At 46.9% G+C, this 26,039-nt stretch overlaps 1 protein-coding gene across 1 annotated transcript in view; it reads right to left on the bottom strand.

The window, feature by feature from the left end:
- The window catches only part of LOC147710245 (E3 ubiquitin-protein ligase TRIM39-like), a 192,724-nt gene that overhangs the window by 18,784 nt on the left and 147,901 nt on the right, over positions 1 to 26,039 (bottom strand). Inside the window, exon 5 of the mRNA XM_086920919.1 lies at positions 24,495 to 24,544. Within this exon, the coding sequence (XP_086777045.1) occupies positions 24,495 to 24,544 (50 nt within the window). The remainder of the gene's footprint in view (positions 1 to 24,494; positions 24,545 to 26,039) is intronic.

The raw sequence follows: 26,039 nt of genomic DNA, 5'->3' as shown, positions 1-26,039 counted from the left end.
TACTAAGGGCCAGTACACATACATGCCCTTAGGGCATATATGTGTGCCACATCTGCACACAAGCACGATTCAGGGGTGCAACAGGGTGTCAAAGTGACACCCTGGCCCCCTTGAATGTTTCCCCCATTTTACCGAATCGATATTTACCGATTCGGTAATTGCCATTCATTCGTATGGGCCTACGGGCCCATAGGGATTAGTGTCAATTACTTAGGGCCAGATGTAGGTAATCTCGATTTACCTGCTCTTTAAAACCGAATCATACCGATTCGGTATTTAAGAGTAGGTAAATGGGATGTAGGTAATTTCACTTTTGAAATTACCGAATCGGTATTTACCAATTCGGTAATTGCCATTGATTCCTATGGGCCTTGAGGCCCATAGGAATCAATGCCAATTACCCAATCGGTAAATACCGATTCGGTAAAATTACCAAATTTGCAAGGGGGACAGGGTGTCACTTTGACACCCTGTTGCACCCCTCAATTGTGCATGGGTGCACATGTTGCTGACATACTGCAACATGGCACGTTTTTTAAAGCAAAAAAAATGCTTTTTGAAGGGTTTTCATTTACCACCAACTTCGAGTTGGTGGTAAATAACGAATTCTTAAACCCTTGTAGCACTGATTATAGTGCTACCTACATGTTGAATTACAGAATCGGTAATTTTACCACTTCGGTATTTTACCGAATCGGAAAAATTACAAATTCGGTAAAATTACCGACTCTGTAGTTTAACATGCCCCTACATCTCAATATCCAAATACCGGTCGGAAACGGCCGAAAAATCTGTATTTTCGGCCGTTTCCGACCGGTATTTGGATACCTACATCTGGCCCCTAATCGGTAAAAACCGATTCGGTAAATACCGAATCTTACCAATTCGGTAATTTTTACCGAAAATGTATCTACATCCCATTTACCTATTCTTAAATACCGAATCGGTAAAATTCGGTATTTAAGAATAGGTAAATTGGGATTACCTACATTTGGCCCATAGACTTGAATACATTTTCAGTAAAATACAAGGTAAGTTACTTTTGGATTACTTTTCTTACACAGTGTAGTATACCTGGATACTACACCGGGACATTTCCTGTAAACATGCGAGTAAAAACGTTTTGGTTAAATCGTGCAATTTTAAAGAATTCTCAAACTCCACACTTGAAACTTTTACAAGAAAAACAGTCAATGTTATCCTATGGAGGAAAATATGGTTATCGGTTTTGAGGTAAGTATTTGGTAGTGGGAGTTGAGGTAGACTCAGGGGTGCCCCAGGGTCAGTGATGCACTCTTGTTACACCCTCAGTGGCACTAGGGTGGCCGGGTGCAGAGTACTGAGGCCCAATGTTATCCAATGGGGGATAGGGGGCCTCCGGTTTGTGCCTGCTGATGAGCAGACCACTTGGCTGTGGAAGCAAAGCTCCTGGACTTTAGCTCAGAGCAAATAGGGAAACAAAGTAGCACAAAAAGGTGCACCCTCTGCGGCACTGGGGCAGCAGGGTGCAGAGTGCTGTTTTGATGTCGGGCGCCCTGTTTGCAATGGGGAACTTCCGGTTTGCAAAAGCACTGCAGGCTCGGGGACGATTGACTTTTGGGTGCGACCACCACTTTGAGAGGTAAGTTGGGATGCTGGGCATCGGTTAGGCACCGTACGTTGGGCCACCCAAGGCCATGGGGTGTCGGCTGCATGGGTGCCTTTTAGGTCAGAAATTCTTACCAGCTCCTGGTCGTGTTTGGGGGGACCCTCTGGTTTGAGGCTGGAAGGCGTCGTCAGGAGGCTTGAGGCTAGTCAGAGATTGACGGTTATCGGGTCAGGATCGCCGGGGAGACCTTCTTGTGGTGATTGCCCACTCGAGCTCGTGACGTGGACGACAGGTGCAGAGTGGGTTGGATCTGTGGTTTCCGGCCGGGGGTAGGAGGTTGCAGTTGAACAAATCCGGTGTTCAAAGGAGACACAGTCTTTGCGGTTGAAGGCAGACAGGTCCTCTGGGGCTTTCGAGGTTGCTGGCTGCAGGACACACCAAGGTTCCGTCGGAGCGGGTCAGACGTGGAGACAGGCCGGGAAGGGCTGGGGTCAAGTCAGTAGGCGTCTTCCTCTTGTTAGCTTTTGCACAGCTGTTTGGTCATTCTTTTCTTCTGGTCTTGTCTGGATCTCAGGAAGCAAGGTTTGGGTGCCCCCTAAATACTAGATTTAGGGGCATTAGTGTTTAGGGTAAAGGTAGAGACCAATGATTCCCTTCCTTGAGGTGAGTACATACATCCCCTATTATGCCACCCTCCAGTGAGAGGAGGCATATATGCCTCATTCTGGTTGGCTGGGTCCCCCCCATCTGCAAGATGGCGGGGACTGAGATTTATACTTCACCTAGTCTTCCCCACCTGAGGGGTGGAGTTGGCAGATGTGGGCACACCTCCCTTCCTCACTTGATTTTCCCGCTGGTTATACCACCCAAGGTGGGGGTCAGAAACAGTGGGGACCAGTTTGCTGGGAGCAGCAAGTGGCCTGGGTAAGCTCACAAAGGCGGCGGGGTCTTTGAAAACTTCCCCTTCATGGACCCTGCCCATCCGGGGGGAGGAGGCTTGGCACCTCGACCCAGGATGTGCATTCTTTCAGGCCCCCGAGAGCAGCAGGCTCTCAACCAAGTGGTCCAGAAACATGTTTGGTGGTGCCAGCTGAAAGCAGCCACTCAGTTGGGACACAAGTGGTTGGTTGTTTTTCAGGGGGCATCTCCAAGGTGCATCAGTGTGGGTTTAATGTGCTGATAAGTTGGATACCAAACTTCCCAGTTGTCAGTGTAGCCATTATGGTGCTGCGGAGTTCGTAATGACAAACTTCCAGCACCATATACTCTTAATGGCAGCACTGCACTTATGTCTAAGAATGGACTTAGACCCTGTAGGGGTAAAGGGCTCATGCACCTGGACCCTCACCACTGGTATAGTGCACCCAGCTAGAGGGGTGACTGAACTATGCCAGGGCAGTGGATTGTAGGCATGGCACACAGGAATGTGTGCCATGTCAATTCTTCACTTTGTTCTGCACCTAGACACACAGCCTGCAAAGGCAGTGTGTGAGTGAAAATGTACAGGGCCCCTAAGTGCTGCAGCCCTTCAAGGCATTTTCTGGTCACAGTGCCCTGGGTACCTGAGGTACCATTTACCAGGGGCTGACATGTGGCCAGGGATGCCAATTGGGTTTCAATTAAGTTTTAGGGAAAGAACATAGGCCCTGGGTATCTGATTGGCAGGAGCCCAGGGCACACTCAGTCAAAGCACATCAGCAATTCAGAAAAAAGTGGGGGCAACCATGCTGAAAGAGGGCACTTTTTCGCTATTGGCACTTGTAATTTGTTACTTGTTACATTCCACATTTCCTTTCTTCTATTTCCATTACTATTATATTCCCTGTGCCCTCCAGCATGCGCCCAGTTTATGTTTGTACTAAGTTCTATGTTCCTATGGAATGTAGCCACGTCTTGCTGCTCAGTGTGAATGCCAGTTGCATCAGGACATCACCTCGAGTGGATGCTGTAGCTGTGCTAAAATAAATTCAACTTGGACCCCATACTCACATTTTGCATCTTTAATATTACTGCTTATGATTTGTTACTGCTTATGATTGGCCACTGCTTGTGAATTATAAGGCTGATGATAGAAATATGACACCTGCATGAGACAGAGGGGATTATTTGAAGAGCAGAAGAACTATCAATCAATCAATCAGGAGTTTGTATAGCGCAGCTACTCACCCATGAGCGTCTCAAGGCGCTGAGGAGTGGGAGGGTGTGGGGGCCTTTGGTCTGTCTGGGTGTGGAGGTTTAGTCAAACAGCCGGGTCTTAAGATCTTTGCTGAATTAGGACAGCGATATAGATTGCCTGATGTGGAGGAGCAGAGTGTTCCAGGTCTTGGTGAGGTAGGAGAAGGATCTTCCTCCGGTTCTGGTCTTGTGAATCAGTGGGACAGTGTCAAGGGCAAGTTGGGCGAAGCAAAGTGGTCTGTCGGGTAAGTGGAATTTGAGACGGTGGTTCAGATATGCTGACCCTGCATCGTGGAGAGCTTTGTAGGCATGTGTGTGGAGCTTGAAGAGGATTCTCTTGTTTGCTGGGAGCCAGTGAAGTTGTTGGAGGTGTTTTATTATGTTGCTGCAGTTAGGGATGCAGAGGACCAGCCTGGCTGCGGCGTTCTGAATGTTCTGTAGTCTCCTGAATTGTTTTTGGGTGTCGCAGACGTAGAGTGCATTGCAATAGTGGAGTGTACCGGCTATGAGTGCCTTGGGTGGCAGTCTTTCTGGATTCTGTGGGAATCCATCTGAATTTCTTTAGAAGAAGGCAGAGCGTGTGGAAGCAGGATGAGGATACAGCTTTGATTTGGCAGTTCATAATGAGCGAGAAGTCTAGTATTATGCTGCGGTTATGTGCGTGTTCCGTAGGGGTGGTATGGGTTCTCACTGCTGCAGTCCACTAGGAGTCGGCCCAGGATGAGGATTTCGGTCTTGAGGCACCTATATTTCATCCAGGTGACAACAGCATTCATCCCGCTGGGAAAGTTGATTCTGGCAGTTGTGGGTTCGTTGGTGATCAGCTGGGTGTTGTCGGCATAGGAGACTATGTTGCGACAGTGGTTTCGGACGATGGCCGCAAGTCGGTCATGTAGATGTTGAAGAGTGTGGGGCTCAGGGAGGAGCCCTGTTACACTCCTCAGCTAATCTCTATAGGTTCTGAGAGGAATGGAATTAGACTGACTCACTGTGTTTGGCCGGTAAGGAAAGTGGAAATTCAGTCCAGGGCCTTGTCGAGGATGCCGGCGTTGTGGAGTCTCGTGATAAGGGTGCGGTGGGAAACTGTATCGAAGGCGACAGAGGTCCAGTAGGATAAGGGCTGCGGTTCGCTTTGGTGGAGGAGGGAGCGGATACGTTGGTGGCGGCGAAGGATGTAGTCTTGGTGCTGTGGTTACTTCGGAAGCCAGATTGAGATATGGCCAGGACATGGTTCTCTTTGATGAACTCGGAGTTGGGCATGGATGGCCTTCTAAATGACGTTGACTGGTAAGGGGAGGAGGGAGATGGGTCTGAAGTTCTTGAGGTTTGTCGAGTCGGCAGGTGGCTTCTTAAGCAGGAGTTCAACCATGTTGTGGCGAAGATCCTTTAGGGCTAGGAAGAGGTTTCAGAGTAGAATTTCTGTGCAACATGACATATTGCGGATTAGGCCAGGGCATAGTTCGCAGAGTTTTGCTACGCCGAACTCCGCGAAGTTACAAAAAAATTAAAACACAGTGCAGTTCCGCGGGTGGCGGAGTGCGGTGCAAACTGCAGTTTGTGTTGGTATTTCTGCAGCTTGGGTAGAAATTCTACCCGAACAGCAGTTAGCGATCGCGAACTTACCGTTCGTGAACGCAGTTGGGGAAAAAACTCCGCTGCACATCGCAAAGCGGAGTTTTCTGCACTCTGAGCTCCGCGGAGTGCAGAAAACTCTGCAAACGGAGCAAAGTTTACCGCCCAGGCATGTTGCTGATATGTTTCTGTATCTTCACCCACTCCTGTGTGTGATTAGAACAATACACTTACTGCAATATAGCAGTGCTTCGCTGAGAAACTAAAATTAAATAAGTAATCATTCACTTGATGGTAGATCAATATTCTCCTGGAAGGTATGATGTAATGTTGTTACTGTTATTTATATTGTGCAGGACTCCTCCAGAGAGGGGTAACTTGGGGAGGGGCCAACAATTAGGCAGCAGTCACAAATAATCCACAAAAACAATTCTGTTTTATGTAGGTTCCTGTTCCTGAATATAAAATGATCAGAGCACTGACGTATATGAACAGGAAGAGTATTCCAACAGGTGGGGGCCAGGTAGGAGAAAGATCTGCCTCCAGACCAAGACTTTTTGATCTGAGTAACTGTTAACAACATTTTATCATGCAAACTTAGGACTTTTCCTGGACAGAATTCTACAGACCTTGGAAACTTGTTACTCCGGAAGCATTTGAACTCCATTGGCAGCATACATCAACCTAGAACACCTAGTTACTCCCCTCAACAACAAAGGTGCCCTGAATCTAGAAACAGAAATCATTCACACTCTGAACCTATGCACCCCCAAAATTAAATCTAAATCCACAAAAAGAACCATCTCTGAAAAATGGTATACTCCAGAAATCAAAGCACTAAAAAAGATTTGCAAAACCAGGGAACACACTTGGAGAATGTCCCAATTAAACGCCGACAAGCAAGCTTACAAAGCTGTGCTTAGAACCTACAACCATGACATTAAACATTTTAAAAAACACACTATGCACAAAGAATAAATGAAAACAGCAACTCAGCCAAAGAACTATACAAAATCATAAAAGAACTATGCAAACCTACTTCCATGTCCCAAACATTGCACCCCTCAATAAAGAATTGTGAAATGATCAGCAACTTTCATAGATAAAGTAGAGAAAATCTAATCTACATTTAACATAAACACCTCAATGATCCCCACCAGTAGGAGAGAATCATATTCTTCTCCTAAAAATCATGTTAATTTGAACAACTTCGCCCCGATATCAGAAGCAGAAGTTGCCAGAACCATGAACAAAATATAATCTGGATCCCCTCTTGAACCCTGCCCACATTTTATCTTTAGACAGCTCATACCCATCCTCACCCCAGCTATCACAAAGCTTTTTAACAACTCCCTAGAAGCAGCAGTCTTCCCGGAGACATGGAAACAGGCCATGGTAACCCCACTACTAAAAAAAGCAGGCACGAAAGTAACAAACCCGGTCAACTATAGACCCAGCGCTCAACTTCTGTATCTCTCTAAAGTGCTGGAGAAGTTGATTAACAGACAGCTGTCGAAATACCTAGAGGATAACAACCTGTTGGAACCCTCCCAAACAGGATTCAGGGCCACCAACAGCACAGAGGCTACACTGTTGGCCGTCACGCACAATATCAAAAATGATTTGGACCAGGGCAAAGCTGTGGCCCGGATCCTGTGGAAATCTGTCGGCAGCGTTCGACACGGTCTCATCTCCTACTAGAAAACTTACAAGAAAAAGGGATAAACAGAAAAGCCCTTGAATGGCTCAGCTCTTTTCTGCGTAACAGAATGGAAATGGTACAGCTAGGAGCTTTCTCATCCAAACCTAAACAACTGAAATGCGGTGTCCCGCAGGGAGCATCCCTCAGCCCCACACTGTTCAATGCCTATGTTTTACCTTTGGCACAAATTTGAACTAAATGGGGTTTTGGTGTATGCTCCTACGCGGATGACACACAACTCACAATCACTATAGGGAAGGGGCATGAAGACACCAAAACTAAACTCAACAGCTGCCTTACCGAAATGGCTGTCAGACCACTGCCTACAACTAGATGCAGACAAAACCGAGACCATGCTCTTCGGAGAAGCCAAACACATCTGGGACACTTCCTGGTGCCTCTCCACTTTGGGAGATGCCCTTGCACCAAAGCACTGTGCCAAAAACCTGGGCGTTACGATTGACAACACACTATCTATGCAGGCCCACATACGAACTCTATGTGGTAAAGGTTTCGCCACCCTAAAACTTCTAAAAAAGCTATTCCCATGGATCCCCATGGTAAGTAGGAAATCAGTCACACAGGCCCTGCTAGTTAGCAGGCTGGACTATGGCAATGCCCTCTTTGTGGGCATGCCAGACTACCTATCCAAACAACTGCAGGTGGTGCAGAATGTTGCAGCTAAACTAGTATGCAACAAAGGCAGATATAGCTCAGCAAAAGAGTGCCTAAAACAACTCCACTGGCTGCCCATGCATCAAAGAGCCTGTTTCAAACTCCTCGGACACGTCCACAGGACACTCCATGACACAGGCCCCATGATCCTTCAGAACAAAATACAGTTCTATACCCCCGCCAGACCACTAAGATCGCAACACCTCGCCCTTGCCGAAACAAAACAAAAAAAAAGCCAGAACGAGAGGCCGTACTTTCTCCTATCTGGCTGCACAACACTGGAACGAGCTCCCAGTCGAACTCAGGCTGACCAAAGACTATAAAATCTTCAGGAGAAAACTCAAAACACACCTTAATCCCAAAGAATGATACCTGATTCACCAAACTCCATGGACCCCACTTATCACCGTAATCCTTAGCGCAGTGATATCCCCTGGGATAAATGTTGCGCTTTATAAAGAAATAAATAGGTAAAGATAAGCTTAGAAGATAGATAACAAGGCCCCTTTTCCCGGGAGCACTTACAACGAAGTAGAAAGCGGAAAAAGAGGAAAAGCGCGCCTTAGCGAGCGTAGCAACTTAAAGCACAACCCTGTGGTATGGCAAACCTGTTCTTTCATGATCAAAGTACATTCCTAGGTTTTTTACACTCATTTTTGTGTGGGGGCTTCACCAAGATCAGATGGCCACCAGTATGGAGCCTATATATAGAGACCCCTGAAACAGCATAAGCTCTGTTTTGCTAGCATTAAGATTGAGACAGTTCTTAGTCGTCCAGCCAGCGACAGCTCTCAAGCCAGTTCCAAAGTGTGCTTTACTCGCAGTCAAAGGAAAGCAGTAGCCACATGTCATCCATATAAGGATACAGGTCCAACCCATGGGATTTTAGTATCTTTGCCCCGGGTGCAACGAGATATTAAATAAAGTAGGGCTAAGACGAGAGCCCTAGGCAAACCTTTGTCAAGTACAATCTGAAAGAGCCTAAGTTAATGGTGTTTGTTCTGTTGATGAGGAAGTCCTCAAACCATTGTAGGGCTGAGCTGCAAATACCACATTCCCCAAGTCTTTGGAGCAAGCAAGAGATATAGGGCCAGATGTAGGTGGCCATTTACCTACCAGTAACGGCCGATTTCGGCCGTTACCGACCGGTAAATGGTCATTTGTGATGTAGGGGCCCTATTTTACTGATTCAGTAAATTGACCGAATCGGTAAATTTACAGATTCGGTAACTTGCAGATGTAGGTGGGACTCTTCTGAGTCCCACAGGCCTTACAGAATCGGTATTTTACCACCCAATCCGATTGGGTGGTAAAATACCGAATCAAGGTGTGCATGCACATGTGTGCATGCACACCTATGCCATGTGACAGACAGACATGCCCTTAGGGCATGTCTGTGTGCCACATGGCACACATGCCTGAATTCGGGTTGCTAGAGGGTGTCAAAGTGACACCCCCTGCACCCTTGCAACATTTGGTATTTACTGATTCGGTAAATACCGATTCTTACAGAATCGGTAATTCAATTACCGATTCTACCTAATTCTCCCCGCTTCTATTTTACCGATTCATAAATACCGAATCGGTAAAATTCGGTATTTATGAATCGGTAAAATATACTTACCTACATCTGGCCCTATAGTGTTGAATGCTGCCAACAAGACAAGTAAAACTCACATAATGGGGCAATTGGTGTCTAAGGAACACCTTATTTGGTCAGAGAAGGCCACTAAAGTTGTCTCAGTAATATGGAATGGCCGAAACCCTGGTAATGAGTAATCAAAAAGCTAGTTTGCTTCTAAATAATCCATGAGTTGCAGGTTTATCAGACCTTCCAAAAGCTTACCTAATACGGGGAGAAGCGAAATAGGACAATAGTTAGTTAGGTCATTTGGCACCCAATTTGGTTTTTTTGGGATAGGAATCCCCTGAGCCTCTTTCCAAGCTGAAGGGATTTTTCCACTCGTTATTGATAAATTAAACAGACTGCAGGCAACAGGCGTAAGTACTTTAGATAGAGAGGCTACTATCTTAGGTGGACGGATATACAAATGAGATCCAGATTTCACCAATGCAAGTCAGTCTGGATCGTTTCTGTTGTAAAGATAGTAAAATGCGCCAGGCTGAGTGCAGTGGGCACTAGAGGGGTCTGCATCTGATTCTTCACTTATTCAATTTCTTAAATTGGAAAAGTTCTTGTAGATCTTTTTGATTTTTCCCTCAAAATGATTGGCTAAAGAATCACAGAGCTTGAGATGCCTGAATGCTTGGAGTACAAGCCTGTGGGTCAACAAATGAGTTTAAGACTTTAAATAATTCTTTGGAGAAGTGCTTGGGACCCGAGTAAGTAACAAGGAACCCCCCTGGAGGCCTTTTGCAGAATGGGAACACGACTGTGTGTTCAATACAAGTCAATGGGTATGTCGAGGTTGCAATTTTAAAGAAAACCCTTTCCATTGGACCCTGAAGGAACCCCGTGAAAGACTGAAGGTTGGAGAGCCACCCCACCCGTGGAAATCCTAGGAACCAGAATATCTACACTAGGGAATGCCATGTGCATGGGTGCGAAGTAGCGTCAGAAACCGACCTCAGGAAGATGCCGCTGGCGAAGAAGGGGAAAGTGTCCGACAGAATCCAAGCCTGGATTCAGGAAGTGTAGAACCTGCAAGCAGAGGGGACAGAGTCCAGGTCACTCAGGAGTGGCCAGGGGCAAGGAAGTTGTGTGCCCACCAATGTCGACTGTAGCAGGGAAGTGGACGGTGCCCTTGTTTCTGCAGCTGCTTGGACCAGGCGACACAGAGGACGACGAGGAACGATGAACAAGCTGTCCAACATCGGATGTCGATATTCATGGGTCTAGTGTCCAGCAGGAGCACCAACAGGCCATGGCAAAGCATAGCAGAACAAGACCAGGCACGGTGTTGGGACCAGCAAGCTCCAGGAGACTCGCTAAGTTCAAGTGAATTAGGGTAGGCCCGAGCAAGCAGGAGAGCCCACTGAAGTTGAAGACCCTTCGACATGCCCCAAAGAACTCTGTTGCTAAAGCTGGGTGAATCTGGTCTCCAACCAGCGGATGCGGTGCATACTGAGGCTGTTCCAGTCATGTCGATGAGGGATACTGGCTGCAGACTCGGGCTAAAGACCGTGAAAGCTTCAAGGAAGCTTTAGGACCGTCACCCCAAACTAGTGGAAGACCAGGATCAGCAATCTGTAAGCTGTGTCGCGGTGCATGCAGATGCAGGGGAGTGACTCCTTCACTCCAAGGGAGATTCCTTCGGGTGTCTTGATGTCTACAGGACCTGGAAGGGGCTTGTATGGAGCACGGACACCGACGGGGAAGCAGGCTTGCGGAATAAAGAGATCAAGAGGAGAGTCTTCCCGGTTGCTGTCTCAGTTCGAAGACGAAGTCTGACAGACTGACTGGTGCTGGCAAGCACTCCCACACTGCCCCAATGCACTAAACCATCTCTGGGAGGTGGTCACACCTCTCTGTCACAGGATATCAATTGTCCTACCTTCCCCTGCTTGAGCTTGGCTCAGCAGCAGGAGGGCAGAAACATGCCTCAGGTCGGTAGCAGCCCTAGCTTTCTGTACGGTTCTGGAAGATTGGTACCGGGAGTAGTGAAGGCCTCCTGGAGGAGCTTTACAGTGCATGAAATTATACCCCCCACATGTTTGATACCAAACATGACATGGTTCGTTACAGCCAGTTTAGAGATGGTCATCGCATATTGACGCATGGCCACTCTATGTATCGTAATGGCCGATGCTCTTACAACCCGGGATAATGGACTCCGAAGGTTGTAGGGGCACCCTCACACTTGGAGCCGAGCACACTACCTTCAGGATTGAAAGGCCTGCCTTAGGGGTGACTAATAGGTTTTAAGTGCAGTGACCTCACCTATAGGGAAACCCTTATCTGCCGTAAGGTACACAGCCTACACAGGCTGCAATGGCAGGCCCATAGTCACAACTGGAGTGGTCTCTCATGGGTGGCATAATACATGTTGCAGCCCATGGGAGGCCCCTGGTGTACCTATGCCCTGGGTACCTTAGGAACATATACTAGGTACTTATAATGGTACACCAGTAGCCAATCTGGGATAAACCCAAGTACTCACCATAGTCAATTTAAGGAAGAAAGCACTGAGACTGGGGTTCTGGTAAGCAGGATCCCAGTCATATTAGTCAAAAAACATCACAGCACCAGATACAATAGTGGGGGTAACCATGCAGAAGGATCACACCTTCCTACATTCTCAGTAAAAGAAACAGGTGAAATCTTCGCCCACTGTCTGTAGGTCCTGATGTCTGTGCTACTGACCATTCTAGACTTATTTAGATGAGGAATCTGAAAATGGATAATGGAATCATAATCCGACCAAACAAGCTGTTGAGGGCTGTCACAGGTCAAAGATGCAGAATTTGTAAAAATCAAATCCAAAGTATGTACCGCTGCAGAGGAATCAACGCATCGCCTACAGAAACAGACACTCTGAACCGTGCATTGTTGCTGCAGCAGTGTGGAGAGATTTACACATCCTTCGACTGGGTGGGGAAATATGTGTAACGCACTCGGACCGACGCCTCACTGCTTCTGCGCTTTATCTTCGGACCAGACGCATCAATGTTGCCACCAAGATCAGGAAACTCTGTTCACCGAGTGTCATGTCTTTTAGGCTAGTCCTGCCATGTATGCACCTTTTTACATACATTGTCCCATCCACACCACAATAACGGTTCTGAACAGGTGACCTTTTACCTGCACTTTGTCTCTTCTAAACCAGGCTCATAGTATTCTATCATAATCCCTGTACCTGACGTACATAAACAGGTCCTCAGGCACTGCATAATTTTTCTGCATAAAGGTCACCGCTTTTTTTCATCCTTGGCCAATCCTGATCGCATTGTTTGGAAAAACAGTTATTGTTTTCAAAACATATCATTTCTAGAAGAAACCCTGGAGTGACCACTCTAGTATATATAAGACTTTCCCCCCCCCTGCAAATCAGAGGAGAATTCCTTCCAAGCTGACACTGGGTCCTCCATGCTGAATCTTTGACAAGCGGCGTGTCAGACCGCTGCGGGATAGGGGGGCTGGGAGGAATATATATATTCTATTTCTTTTTTTACTGAAAAAAAACAGGTTTCAGGGACGTTATAGTTAGTCGGACATTTCACTCGTACAAAACCAGAGAAATTCGGCTGGTATAGTTAGCTGAGCTAACTAGAACTCTCGCCACTGCAATGCACTGCTGATGACGTCTCATAATACATCACTCATGACATGGTCAGTGACATCACTGATGAAATCTCAAATGACATCACTGATGACATCATCCAGTGACTGTTTCTAAAAAGTTTAGGTATGTGTAACGGGGCAGACTCCCCGCCCCATTGGAAACTAACTCAGAGACCGAGGAAAATAGAGAGTGGTGGTCTTCACCTACTGAAGATTCTGCCCTCGTTTCGTTTCAGCCCGAGAAGTGGAATACAGATACTGAGGCAATCTGGTACGAGGAGTCCCTGGATACCAGGACATACTCCTTTAAGGAGATGAGGCCAGAAGAAAGCCACGCCCCCCCTTGATGACGCGACATGGGCGCCACTAATCGGAACGGAGGAAAAACGGGAAAAGCCGGAAGGAAGGGGAAGAAGGCACACCCATGTTAGTGACGAGACAGGAGGAAGGAGAACAGACCGAGAGGACGAGGGAGGGACAAGGACGCCGGGAAGCTGGGGAGCACCCGAGATGGAAAGAGACTGAGCTGGAAGAATTGCCTGTAGGCCAACGATATCGCTTCTCGCCCAGCCACACTTCCGGAGTGTGGCTTTCACAGGTACGCAGTCGGGTGGCGGGTGGTCAGGCAGAGAGGTAGAGCGGACGTGTGAGTGCCGAGCGCCCTAGGGATCTTCCACTGGTGCACACCCTCCTAGTTAGAACCCCTCCACCTCACAAGCCCCCCCTGTGTGCACGGCGAATACCACACCACTGTGTCTGCACACCCTTTCCCTGATTTCAAACGCGCCTGAAGCTGCAGAAGTCTGACTCGAGTTTGTTTTTTCTCTTTCCTTTAGCTCTTCACCCTACACGATGCCCATAAATCCGGAGAGTGGGAAGACGGGGAACCTGTAGAGTACCTCTAAGCCAGGAGGACAAGAGGGAAACCCCGACCTATTCACAGACTGAACCCAGGAAGAGCATCTATAATACTGGTTTCTCGGATAGCAGTACTTTTGTTTCTTTTTGACTCCATTGATGACATTATCAGTTTACCCTTCCATCTGTAAAAAGACATGTGTACATAAAAATAAAACACCATTTAAGTCAAATTGGAGTGGACCTATTCAGTGACTAGGAGTCTCCTGTCCCCAACCCATCACAGTATGTAATATATATTTATATGCCAAAGTGTATTGAAGAATGACTGGGTGTAGGAGTGTCTGAATGGATGATTTAGTGGGTGCCCGACTGACTGTACAAGTGAGTGATTAAACAGGTCTTAGTGAATGCCTGGGTGAATTACTAATGTGTGTGAATGTCTGTATCAGTTGGTCAGTTGGGGTGTAAGTGGATGCATGCGTTGGTGAGTAGCTACACAAGGGTCTTTATGGGTTAATGATTGGTTGTCTGAGTACCTGTATGGGTGCCAGAGTGTCTGTGTGGGTGGGGGGTGTGACTCCCTGCATGGATGTGTGAGTGGGTGATTCACAGGGTGTATGGATTCATGAATGCATCTACGAGGGGCTGTATGGGTGGACAAGTGTGTGTGTATGGCTGTGTTGGTGAGTTAATGGATGTCTCAGTGGTACATGTGTGAGTAACTACATGTGTGAAAGGCAGTATATGTGAGCGTTGTAGTGTATAAGTGACTGTATGAAGTGAGGTAGTGTGTGTATAACTGTATAGGTGAGTAAATGGGAGTGTGATTGATTCTTTGCATGACTGACTCGATGTGTGAGTAACTCTATGGGTCAGTGGTGGTGTGAGAGAGTCTGTATGCCACCATGCCTGTATTGATGAGGGACTGAGTGTATCAATCAGTGAGCGGGTATGTACTAACGGTGTTGGTGTGTCTAAGGTTTCAAGAATGGTAGTCTGTATTTTAGAGTGAGTGTATGAAAGGTTATATTAGGATGTGAGGAGGTGCATCCGATACGAGGTGGATGATGAGATCAGTGATGTCATTTGAGATGTCATCAGTGATGTCATTTGAGATGTCATCAGTGCTGTTACGGACCATGTCGTGAGTGATGTAATATGCGACGTAATCAGCAGTGCATTGCGGGGGCACGAGTTATAGTTAGGTCAGCTAACTCTAATGACCGACTAACTCAGCAATGTTGGAAATGTCCAACTAACTATAACGTCCCTGAAATCTGTGTTTCAGTGAATATCTAAGGGTTTTTAAATGTTAATTCCCAACTATAAAGTCCCTCAAACCTCTGTTTTTTTCAGTGAATTTCTAAGGATTTTTTTTAATGTGAATTTCTAACTATGCCTACATAGGTAGGACATGTGCAGAAAGAGGAAGAAAGGTGCAGAAAGAAGCAAGAGAAATGCAGAAAGAGGCAACAGGGGTGCAGAAACAGGCGTACTTTGACTGCACCTTACAATAGACTCATACAAAGTAGCCTAATCACAAATGCTTCTCCCCAGATGTCTAACCCTCTTTATTCTCTTGAAGGTTCATTATTAATCGACTGCTCAGAACGTTAGGCCTACCAAATACAAAACAGCAATCCTAAGCATCACTGTTGTAAGTCTCACCAATTTTGTGAAGGTATGCATGCATGTCTATGATTTTACCTAGTGACATGTTAAATGAAAATAAAAATACAAGTACTTGAATACCTGTGTTTCAAACAGCATACTCTGTAATTTTGTGTACAAAACGGTGTATGCATTTCTTTCTGCTGACAATACAGGGCACATGTGTATTCAATAGTATATTTGAGGGGCTCTATAACACATATATACATAAAACAAGTTTGCCTGTGCAAACAAATGACAGAGCAGAACTTAGAAGATTTGACCACCTTTTTACTTTGTATATTAACAGCCTATGCCAATTTTTAATCAGTCAATGCGTGGATCTTCCACTTACTGATAAACGGCCAATTCCGGCGTTACTGTACGCAGATAGCACAGGCTTAATGGGGAGTACGCAAATTGGGTTCCAAAGATTAGTGACCAGCTTTGCCTCATATATGCAAAATTTGGGGTTGCAAGTGAAGTTCATAATGAAATGTGGATCAAATAGTACTAAATGCCATGATATTTGTATTAATAATGCTAAGGTTGAGTGTACCAATAGATTTCCATACCTTGGCATTCTTTGTGATTATAGAGGGACATGGTCACACGCAGTTCAAGCTAGGAAAGTGTTATTTTCCAAAGCTACCGCTGCCCTCACCAACTTTGCTAGCAAACAAGGCAGAAGGTCGGTCGTGGAACTAATACAAATTTACAAGGCCAAGTGTCTTACAACTGCCATGTATGGCGCGGACATCTGGAGATATGTTGACTCCCAGCCCCTGCAGCTGGTAGAGAATGCCTTTGTCAGTTATTTGTTGGCAGTCCCCAACAGTACGGCTACCTATATCTGCCAAGCAGAGCTTGGGCCATCGTATATCTCCGACCTAATCAAAATTGAGCCAATTTTATTATGGCATAAAATCTAGGCTACAACATACACAAGTCTTAACCGGGATATCATTAATGACTGCTTAAAGCTCAATAGGGGCCCATGTATTGCTTGGTTAAATTAAATTAGGCTTATAGCAGACATTGGTTTCCCTGAATATTTCACTGACCCGGGTAGCATCCCATTAATCCCGAGAAAAACACTAAAGGCTGAGTGCTTAACGCATCTGTAGTCAATTAGACTCTCAAATGAAATTGTTAAGTCCTCTGTCATGGAAAACCATCTGTTAATGTCATGCTATGGCACACAACCATATCTTGTGTATGTAAGCGGGAGTTATGACAGGATGCTGCTGACTCGTTTTCAACTGGGAATTTTCCACAGACTTATTAGTTTCCCTGTCATGAATGACTGGTCGAAAACTCTTGGACAATGCTCATGCAACGACTTGCCCCAGCAGTCAACATTGCACAGTCATTGTACATTTTATGTAGTTCCTAGAAAAACATGGATTGTTCCCATATTAAAGACTTTGGGCCTTAGAGAACGTCACCCAGCTTTCATTACATTGCAACTTTTAAATTATGAAGTGTTTACTAGTTCACTAGCAATGTATTTGAAATGTGTGATTACATTTAGAAAACCACTATGGAATATGAACCTGGATTTTAACGCATGATTTATTTCATTGCAATTCTTATATTATAAATTTCTAGCAGTTTCTAGTAAGGTATTTGTAAATGTGATTAAATTCAGAAAATAGTGAGTTACGAACCTGTTTTTTAATTGCGGATTCCACATTCTTTAGAACTATGTAATATCAGTATGATTTGATTTTTAGAATCATGTGTGATAACATTGTGCTTTCATGATTTATATGTTCAATCGAATAAAGCCTATTTGATTGATTGATTGACCACCTATAGGAGAAGTTACCTGCTTTTTAAACTACCATCTTCAGATGCATACCACATGTAAAAATACATGTACAAGTAGACATATACCTCGGTCACGAGAGCACGCAGACCTTTAAACTCAACAGCTTGCACTTCCCATATGAGTACAGAAAGAGGCAAGAGAAGTTCAGAAAGTAGCAAGAGAGGTGCAGAAAGAGGGAACATGGGTGCAGAAAGAAGCAAGAGAGGTGCAGATAGAGGGAACAGGGGTGCAGATAGAGGGAACAGGGGTGCAGATAGAGGGAACAGGGGTGCAGAAAGAAGCAAGACCAGTAGAGAAAGAACCAACAGAGGTGCAGAAAGAGGCAAGAGAAGTGCAGAAAGAAGCAAAAGAGGTAAAGAAAGAGGCAAGAGACGTGCAGTAAGAGGGAAGAGGGGTGTGAAAATTTGCAAGAGAGGGGCAGAAAAAAGCAGAAGCAACAGAGGTTCAGAAAGAGGCAAGAGAGTTGCTGAAACAGGCAAAAGAGGTACAGAAAGAACCTACAGAGGTGCAGAAGGAGGCAAGAGGTGTGCCCAAAGAGACAAGAGGGGCGCCCAAAGAGACAAGAGGGGCGCCCAAAGAGACAAGAGGGGCGCCCAAAGAGACAAGAGGGGTGCCCAAAGAGACAAGAGGGGCGCCCAAAGAGACAAGAGGGGCGCCCAAAGAGACAAGAGGGGTGCCCAAAGAGACAAGAGGGGTGCCAAAAGAGACAAGAGGTGTGCCAAAAGAGACAAGAGGTGTGCCAAAAGAGACAAGAGGGGTTCTGAAATGTACAAGAGAAGTCCAGACAAAAGCAAGAGCAGTGCAAAAAGAACCAACAGAGGTGCAGAAACAGACAAGAGGGGTGGAGAAAGATGCAAGAGTAGTACAGAAAGAAGCAACAAAGGTGCACTGGGAGGCAAGAGAACTACAGAAAGAGGAAAGAGTTGCAGAAACGGACAAGAGAGGTGCAGAAAAGGGGAACAGGGGTGCAGAAAGAGGCAATTGAGGTACAAGAAGAGGGAAGAAGGGTTCAGAAAGAGGCAAGAGAAGTGTAGAAAGAAGCAACAGAGGCGCTGAAAGAGGCAAAAGAGTTGCAGAAAAAGGCAAAAGAGGTGCAGAAAGAAGCAAGTGCAGTACAGAAAGAACCAATAGAGGTGCAGAAGGAGGCAAGAGGGGTGCAGAAGGAGGCAAGAGAGGTGTAGAAAGCAGCAAGAGCAGTGCACAAAGAAACATAGGTGCAGAAGGAGGCATGAGGGGTATAGAAAAAGGAAAAAGAAGTACAGAACCAATTAAAAAAGGTGCAGAAAGAGGCAAGAGGGGTGCAGAAATGAGCAAGAGAGGAGCAGAAAGCAGCAAGAGAGGTGTAGAAAGAAGCAAGAGAAGTGGAGGAAGGAAGCAAGAGAAGTGCAGAAGTAAGCAAAAGAGGTACAGAAAGACAAGAAAATTGCCAACGAGGTGCAGAAAAGGGGAACAGGGGTGCAGGAAGAACCAACAGAGGTGCAGAAAGAACCAACAGAGGTGCAGAAAGAACCAACAGAGGTGCAGAAAGAACCAACAGAGGTGCAGAAAGAAGCAAGAGGGGTACAGAAATGTGTAAGAAATGAGCAGACAGAAGCAACAGTGGTGCAGAAAGAACCAACAGTGGTGCAGAAATAGTCAAGAGGGGCGCAGAAAGCGGTAAGAAGGGTGCAGAAAGCGGTAAGAAGGGTGCAGAAAGCGGTAAGAAGGGTGCAGAAAGCGGTAAGAAGGGTGCAAGAGAAGTGCAGAACGAGGCAAGAGAAGTGCAGAAAGAGGCAAGAGAAGTGCAGAAAGAGGCAAGAGAAGTGCAGAAAGAGGCAAGAGAAGTGCAGAAATAAGCAACAGAGGTGCAGAAATAAGCAACAGAGGTGCAGAAATAAGCAACAGAGGTGTACGGAAATGTATAAGAAATAAGCAGACAGAAGCAAGAGTAGTGCAGAAAGAACCAACAGAGGTGCAGAAAGAGGCAAGAGGGGTGCAGAAAGAGGCAAGAAAAGTGAAGAAAGAGGCAAGAGAATTGAAGAAAGAGGCAAGAGAATTGAAGAAAGAGGCAAGAGAATTGAAGAAAGAGGCAAGAGAAGTGCCGAAATAAGCAAAAGAGGTGCAGAAAGAGGCAAGAGAAGTGCCGAAATAAGCAAAAGAGGTGCAGAAAGAGGCAAGAAAAGTGCAGAAACAGGGAACAGTGGTGCAGACAGAGGCTAGAGAGGTGCAGAAAGAACCAACGGAGGTGCAGAAAGAGGCAAGAGGGGTGCAAGAAATAAGCAGGCAAGAGCAGTGCAGAAAGAACTAACAATTGCAGAAAGTCAAGAGGTGTGCAGAAAGAGGCAAGAGGAGCGCAGAAATAAGAACTAGAGGTGCAGAAAGAGGCAAAAGAAGTGCAGAAAGAAGCAAGAAAAGTGCAGAAAGAAGCAAGAGAAGTGCAGAAAGAAGCAAGAAAAGTGCAGAAAGAAGCAAGAAAAGTGTGCAGAAAGAAGCAAGAGAAGTGCAGAAAGAAGCAAGAGAGGTGCAGAAAGAAGCAAGAGAGGTGCAACAAGAGGCAATAAGGGTGCAGAGAGAGGCAAGAGAAGTGCACAGATGCAAGAGAGGAGCAGGAAGAGGCAAGAGGTGCAGAAAGCGGGAATAGGGTACAGAAAGAGGGAAGATAAGTACAGGAAGAAGCAAAAGAGGTACAGAAAAACAAGAGAGGTGCAGAAATAAGGGAGGTGCAGAAAGGGGAAAAGATGTGCAGAAAGAGGCAGGAGAAGTGCACAAAAAGGAAGAAAGGTGCCGAAAGAAGAAAAATGCAGAAAGAGGCAAGAGAGACGCAGAAACAAACAAGAGTGGTTTGCACACCATTAGTACCAATTTAACACCCACATTTAGCAATAAGTAACAGGTGACTATTTTATGTTTGCAAAGTACCTTCCACCAATCTATAACACTTGCCGCTGCATTTTTGGTAACGTTTGAGCCGTATGAGCTACAAACAAGTTTTTTTTTTCTTCAAATCTGCAGATTTTGCAGCAGATGATGGATTATGTGGTAAATGCAGAAAATGTAGAATTGTGCGAAAGTCGGTGCAGCCAGTCGCATAATTTCAGTGGCCCTGCTCATACCACTGACTAAGTCCAGAAGTGCTCCTCAGTGGTACCTTCTTTTTTTGTCTAATTGAGTTTATACTTTAGCTTCTATGGACATGAGGAAGACTAAACCTGGGGGTTACCACTCCACAACACTGACCAGTGGCTCACTGGTTAGAGGCGGCAGACCCGAGAGCAGATGACGGCCCGGGACCAGGGTTCGATTCCCGGCGCGGCAGGTTTCTGGACCAGGGTCAGCGGACTCGATAATTCTCTCGCCTCGGTGCCCACTCTGATCAGCGATCACACTCGGCAACTCTGGGCATTAGCTTGCCTCATCCTCACTAACGGCCCCACCAGACCGCCGGGGATGCCTGGTCTCACCCTGGAGATACCCACTAAGGGACCATCTCTCAGGGAAGCCAGGAAGGGTTTCGCAGCGGTCGAAGCGCCTTGGGACCCTACGGGTAAGTAGTGCGCTATATAAATGCCTATACATTACAAAAAATGCCTATACATTACCATATCACATAATTACTCTCCATAACACATGATCCCACTCTACATAATACCCATCCACTAAATACCACATACTTTCTAGCGACATAATTTCACTGCACAGCACATCACATAATTCCAATACACACAGCGTACATCCACTCCACTCCAAAATTAATTTGTAAAAAACTTACATTCGCAACACCAATAGTTCTAAGTGTACCAAATGTGAGACCCTTAACGTTGCAAATGCTTCTTTAACTACTAGTTGCGTTTGCAGAGTGGTGGAGAAAGGGGGCTGGGCCTCCGATCAGTGCTCAGGAATTCCGCTGCATTGGACTTACAAGAGGTACCAGGAGGGCTTATTGGCCCCCAAAGTCCCTCGGGAGTAAAGTGGACTTCCACCCCCCAACCAGTAGTTTGTCAAGAGGCGTGTTTGTAGAGTGGTGGAGAAAGGGGCGTGAGGCCTCCAAAGAAGTCTTAGCAATCGCACTGTATGGGACTTACTGGAGGTACCAGGGGAGGTAGTTGGCCCCAAGAACATCCTTGGGGGCCAAGAACCCCTGCCATTATCTCCAGTAAGTCCCACACAGCAGGATTGGGAAGTTCTCATAGCAGGCCACGCCCCTTTACACACCACTCTGCAAACGTGCTCCCTGGCGCACTCTTGGATGAGGATTAAAGTCCCCTTCACTTGTGGGGGTCCTTAGGGGCCAACTAACCTACCAGTTACCTCCAGTAAGCCCCACACAGTGGGATTGCTGTGAGTTGGACAAGGGCCATGCCCCTTTTCTCCACCACTCTGCAAAAGCGCCTCCTAGCGTACTCTTGGCGTACTCTTGGTTGGGGGATGAAGTTCCCATGCCTCCCGAGGGTCCCTGAGGGCCAACTAGCACTCGTTAGCTCTAGTAAGCCCCACACCTCTGGATTGGTGAGAGGCCACGCCCCATTTTTACACCACTCTGCAAACACACCTCCTGGCGCAGAGCTGCTTGGGGGTTATAGTCCACTTTAGTCCTGAGGTCCTCAGGACACAAGGGTACCTCATCACCCCTCCAGCAGTGCGCCAAGAGGCGCTTTTGCAGAGTGGTGTAAAAATGGGCGTAGCTTCATACCACCTCTCAGCAATCCCACTGTGTGAGTCTTACTGAAGGTCCCTGGTGTCCTAGTTAGTCCCCAGGGACCCTCAGTAGCAACGGGAGCTTAACCCCCCAAAGCAGAGCATGCCAGGAGGTGCCTTTGCAGAGTGATGAAGGGAGGGGGCGGGGCCTCCGGCGCATTACCATTTTTTAAATGTATTTTTACTTTAATAGGGGGTGCTGGGAGCCCCCCTTCTCTTGTGCCTTTTTGGCCCATCCCCCAGGACCTGAGCCATTTCGTTTTTTTTTTTTTTTTTTTTTAAAGGAGGGAGTGTGAGGCCCCCATCCTGAGGCCGATTACGGCACAAGGACCCCATCCCCGGGCCCGACAAAAATGTCTTTTTGGAAGGGGGGCTGCGTGGCCCCTCTTCCCTGGGCCTCTTGGCCCCAGGGACCCTATCCCCCTGGCCTGGCTAGCCGTTCTCTTAAAATTTTTGGAGGGGGGCCGTATCCCTCCTGAGTCCAATTTTTGGCTGCAAGGTTCCCCATCTCAGGGGCCCGGCTTTATTTTTTTTAACTAATGACAAAACAGAGGGGGGCCCGCGGTCCCTGCCGGCTCCTCGCCTCCTGCGGGAGCCGGCACTGATTTTGGACAAGGGGAGCTGTAAACATGCAGCTCCCCTTGTCCAAAAGCAATTCTGCTTCGCTTCCAGGAAGCGAGAACAGAAGTTTGCAATGATCGGGCGGGAGCAGTGCTCCCGCCCTGCTATTCTAAACTGCAATGTCCTAGGAGTGGGCACTGCAGGACGTTGCTTGAGTTGGCCCTGGGGGGTGGCAGTCCCCAGGGCCAAGGAGGGCCCAAGGATTGGGGCCGACCGACCCCCCTCCCTTAGTGTTTAAAGCCCCGGAGAGGTGGTGGTCCCCGTGAGGCCCCCCACCCATAATAAAGGATCGCCCCGGTGAGGTGGCGGTCGCCGGGGCTGCGAGGGGGCCACATGCCCCCCCACAATATTAATCATACCCCGGGGAGGTGACGGTCCCCGGGGCTGTGGTGGTCCCCGCACGATAATTGTGCATTGCCCCCTGGACCTGGCCCACCCGAGGGCTTCTAGAAAACGAAGCGCTGGAGCCCACAATTAGTTTTTTGGCGGGATTCGCAAACTCAGCAGAATCCAGACGATTTTTGGGGAAAAAAATGCCATTTGTAAATGTAATGTAAATGTAAATGTGGCGTATTTGTATAGCGCGAACAGTGACCCAGAGGCATCCCAGCGCTTGTACTCCTACCACAAGGGAACCCCTCCTGGCTTTTCCTTGTGGGGTGTCCACTCCTGGGCATCTCATGGTGAAACCAGGCATCCCTTGTGCATCAGGGGCCTTTGTGGAGACTAAGCAAGCTATTGCCCAGAGTTGCAGCGTGGGACCCAAGCTTAGAATCGGCACTGAGGCGAGAATATCCGGTCAGAGGAATTTAAGCCCGAAACCCGCCGAGGCGGGAATTGAACCCTGGTCCCTGGCCAGCGTTCTGCATCAAGGTCTGCCGCTCTAAGCATTGAGCCACACTCCTCCACCCTGGGCCCTGGAGTCCCTGTGGGACACCCTGAGCAGTTCTAAGGGGTAAGGGTGTTTCTACCCTGCACCATTTTCTTCATTTTTAACCTTTTTTCTTGTGACTCAGTTTAACTGATTAACAGTTTGTCTTGTCTGTGATCATATGCTGATGTTTTGTTATAGTGGCAAGCATAAAACCCTATGTTAATATTGGATATTACGATGTCGATGTACACTATGATATATGTACCTATAAAAACAAACTTGCATTCCATGGTTTAATGTAACCAATGTGAGCCCCCTCACCCTTCAAACTAGAGTCAGAAATACGTTGTTAGGCAGGCCCTACCTCCTAGCCCTAAAGCAAATGATTGACAGATCTAAGGTGGAGGGAGGGCACATAACCTATAGACAGAATGCATGCATAGGAAAGCCAAGATTGATCCCACAGGTAGGCAGCAACACCACAATAGTTTCAGGAGATTGGCCCCAATAAAACACGTTTGGCCAGAGGGGCGGGCATTCTCAAGAACACCATAAAGTCAGATCCTACACTAAGTTTGAAACACACAGCCTATCAGAGCACAGCACGTACATACCACGCAGTGATCATGCGCTCTTCATGCCGAGCATCTGGACACGTACCCACTGGCGCACCAGTATGTTCACACAAGGACAAGGCCGACCTGCGCTTTTTATCAAACCCTCGGCTTCAGGGCCCCATAACTAGGCCTAAATTATGGTTGCAAAAGAAATGCATAAATCATTTTATGATGCTTAATGTAAAGTATAAAAAGACTGACGAAACCAATGTGCTTTGAAACAGTTTTCAGACCCCGACTCTGTTGCTTGATCTCTCGGCCGCTGCGTTTAATTAAACAACTGTGCTTGTTGTGCCAAACGCCTCTTATCTTTCATTTTATTAAAAGGTACACTCACATTCGAGTAACACATACCATATCATTTTCATGAACCCCAACAAACACAAATAATCAACACAATGATTTTTACCTTTATAGCTCTTCACCACCTCTGGGCATTGAATCCTCAATTTGTTGCACCTGTAACACACAAATCATCTTAATATTAAAAAAGCAATGACAGCTACAGGAACAAAGGATGAACATCACTTAAGACCTGTGTTTGAAGTAAGATTCAATATTAAGTGGGAGTCACTGCTTATACACAACAGTCAAAGCTCTAACGATATCCAAAAGTGCCTTTCATATTTTATGACAGGATGTGGGGGCTCTAAGGCAGATGGCTCAGGGGGATCAGGGTGCATAAAGGGAGGCAATGGAGTGCCAATGTGTGGGTCTTTTAAGCACAATGGTTAACTCAGTGAGAACAGGGCTAAGAGGTTACATCTGCTCCAGTTGGGGGTTATTCTACAGACTTGATAAATTACTTATTGCTTGGGGTAATGTGTATTCCGACTACCACCCAACCACAACACTGCCACACTCGATCCAGGCCATTGTAAACCTTTGCCATTTTCATAAAAAGATTCAGAAAAGGGGGTGGTGATGGACAGAGTATCTGAATTAAGCAGACCACTCCTACCCAGTCCAAAGATCAGGGCTTGATCCATCACCGTTTTTTAGCTCACTGCACCATCCCAGCTCAGAACCTGGCTATATGCAAATAAGTCTGTCCCTGGCCCAGTGCATCATGGGATCAGGGCAGACTTTCAGAATCGTTTTGTCCACCACAAGCGTGGTAGGGTATGCTCAGACATGAGTTCCTTGCTCACTGCACCATCAGGATTCAAGCAAGCCGGGCCGAAGACGACTAATGCCAGAAACCTGTCCCCGGAAGCTGGTTTCCTTTCCAGTAAAAGAATTGGCTTGGTAGTTTGGTCTGCCCTGTTCCCATGATGCACTGGGCCAGGGACAGACTAATTTGCATGTAGCCAGGTTCTGAGCTGGGATGGTGCAGTGAGCTAAAAAACGGTGGACTCTAAACTCAGCTGGAGAAACCACATAGAGAAGACCTGCCAGAAAGCAGCATCCAAACTGACTGCATTATACCCACTCCTGAAGTCTAAGTCGATGCCTATGCAGAGCAAGGTGCGAGTAATCACCGCAATAATTCGACCAACTATGACATACGCTTCACCAGTTTGGAGTGGCTGCCGTCCACAGCTTCGGAAGGACCTACAAATACTACAGAGCAAGGCCTTACGGATTGCAGCAGGTGCTCCCATGTTCGCACGAATAGCAGACCTCCACAGAGACCTAGGCGTCGAGATGTTGGACGACCATCTCCTCAAACTCAACAGGACATTCTACAAAGGACAAAGGACTGGATCAAAAAGAAAACCCACTGATCCGGAAACTTGCGGCTATCTCTACAAACCCGTTTGACCGCTACCTGCGTCCCATTGAAGCGCTAACCTTGCGAAACTGAAACAGCAACGCAGCATCCAAAAAACTCATCACTGCTTGAAGGCAAACGCCGGCAGGTACAAAACTCATCGCTGCCCTGATGGCATAATCGCCTCGGCAAGCAAACAAAAACTCACCGCTGCCAGATGGCATAATCGCCTCGGCAAGC

The sequence above is a fragment of the Lissotriton vulgaris genome, chromosome 5 (genome assembly GCF_964263255.1).
Source record: "Lissotriton vulgaris chromosome 5, aLisVul1.2, whole genome shotgun sequence".
Lineage (NCBI taxonomy): Eukaryota > Metazoa > Chordata > Amphibia > Caudata > Salamandridae > Lissotriton > Lissotriton vulgaris.
The sequence above is the reverse complement of the archived record's forward strand: the minus strand, read 5'-3'. Positions and strand labels throughout refer to the sequence as shown.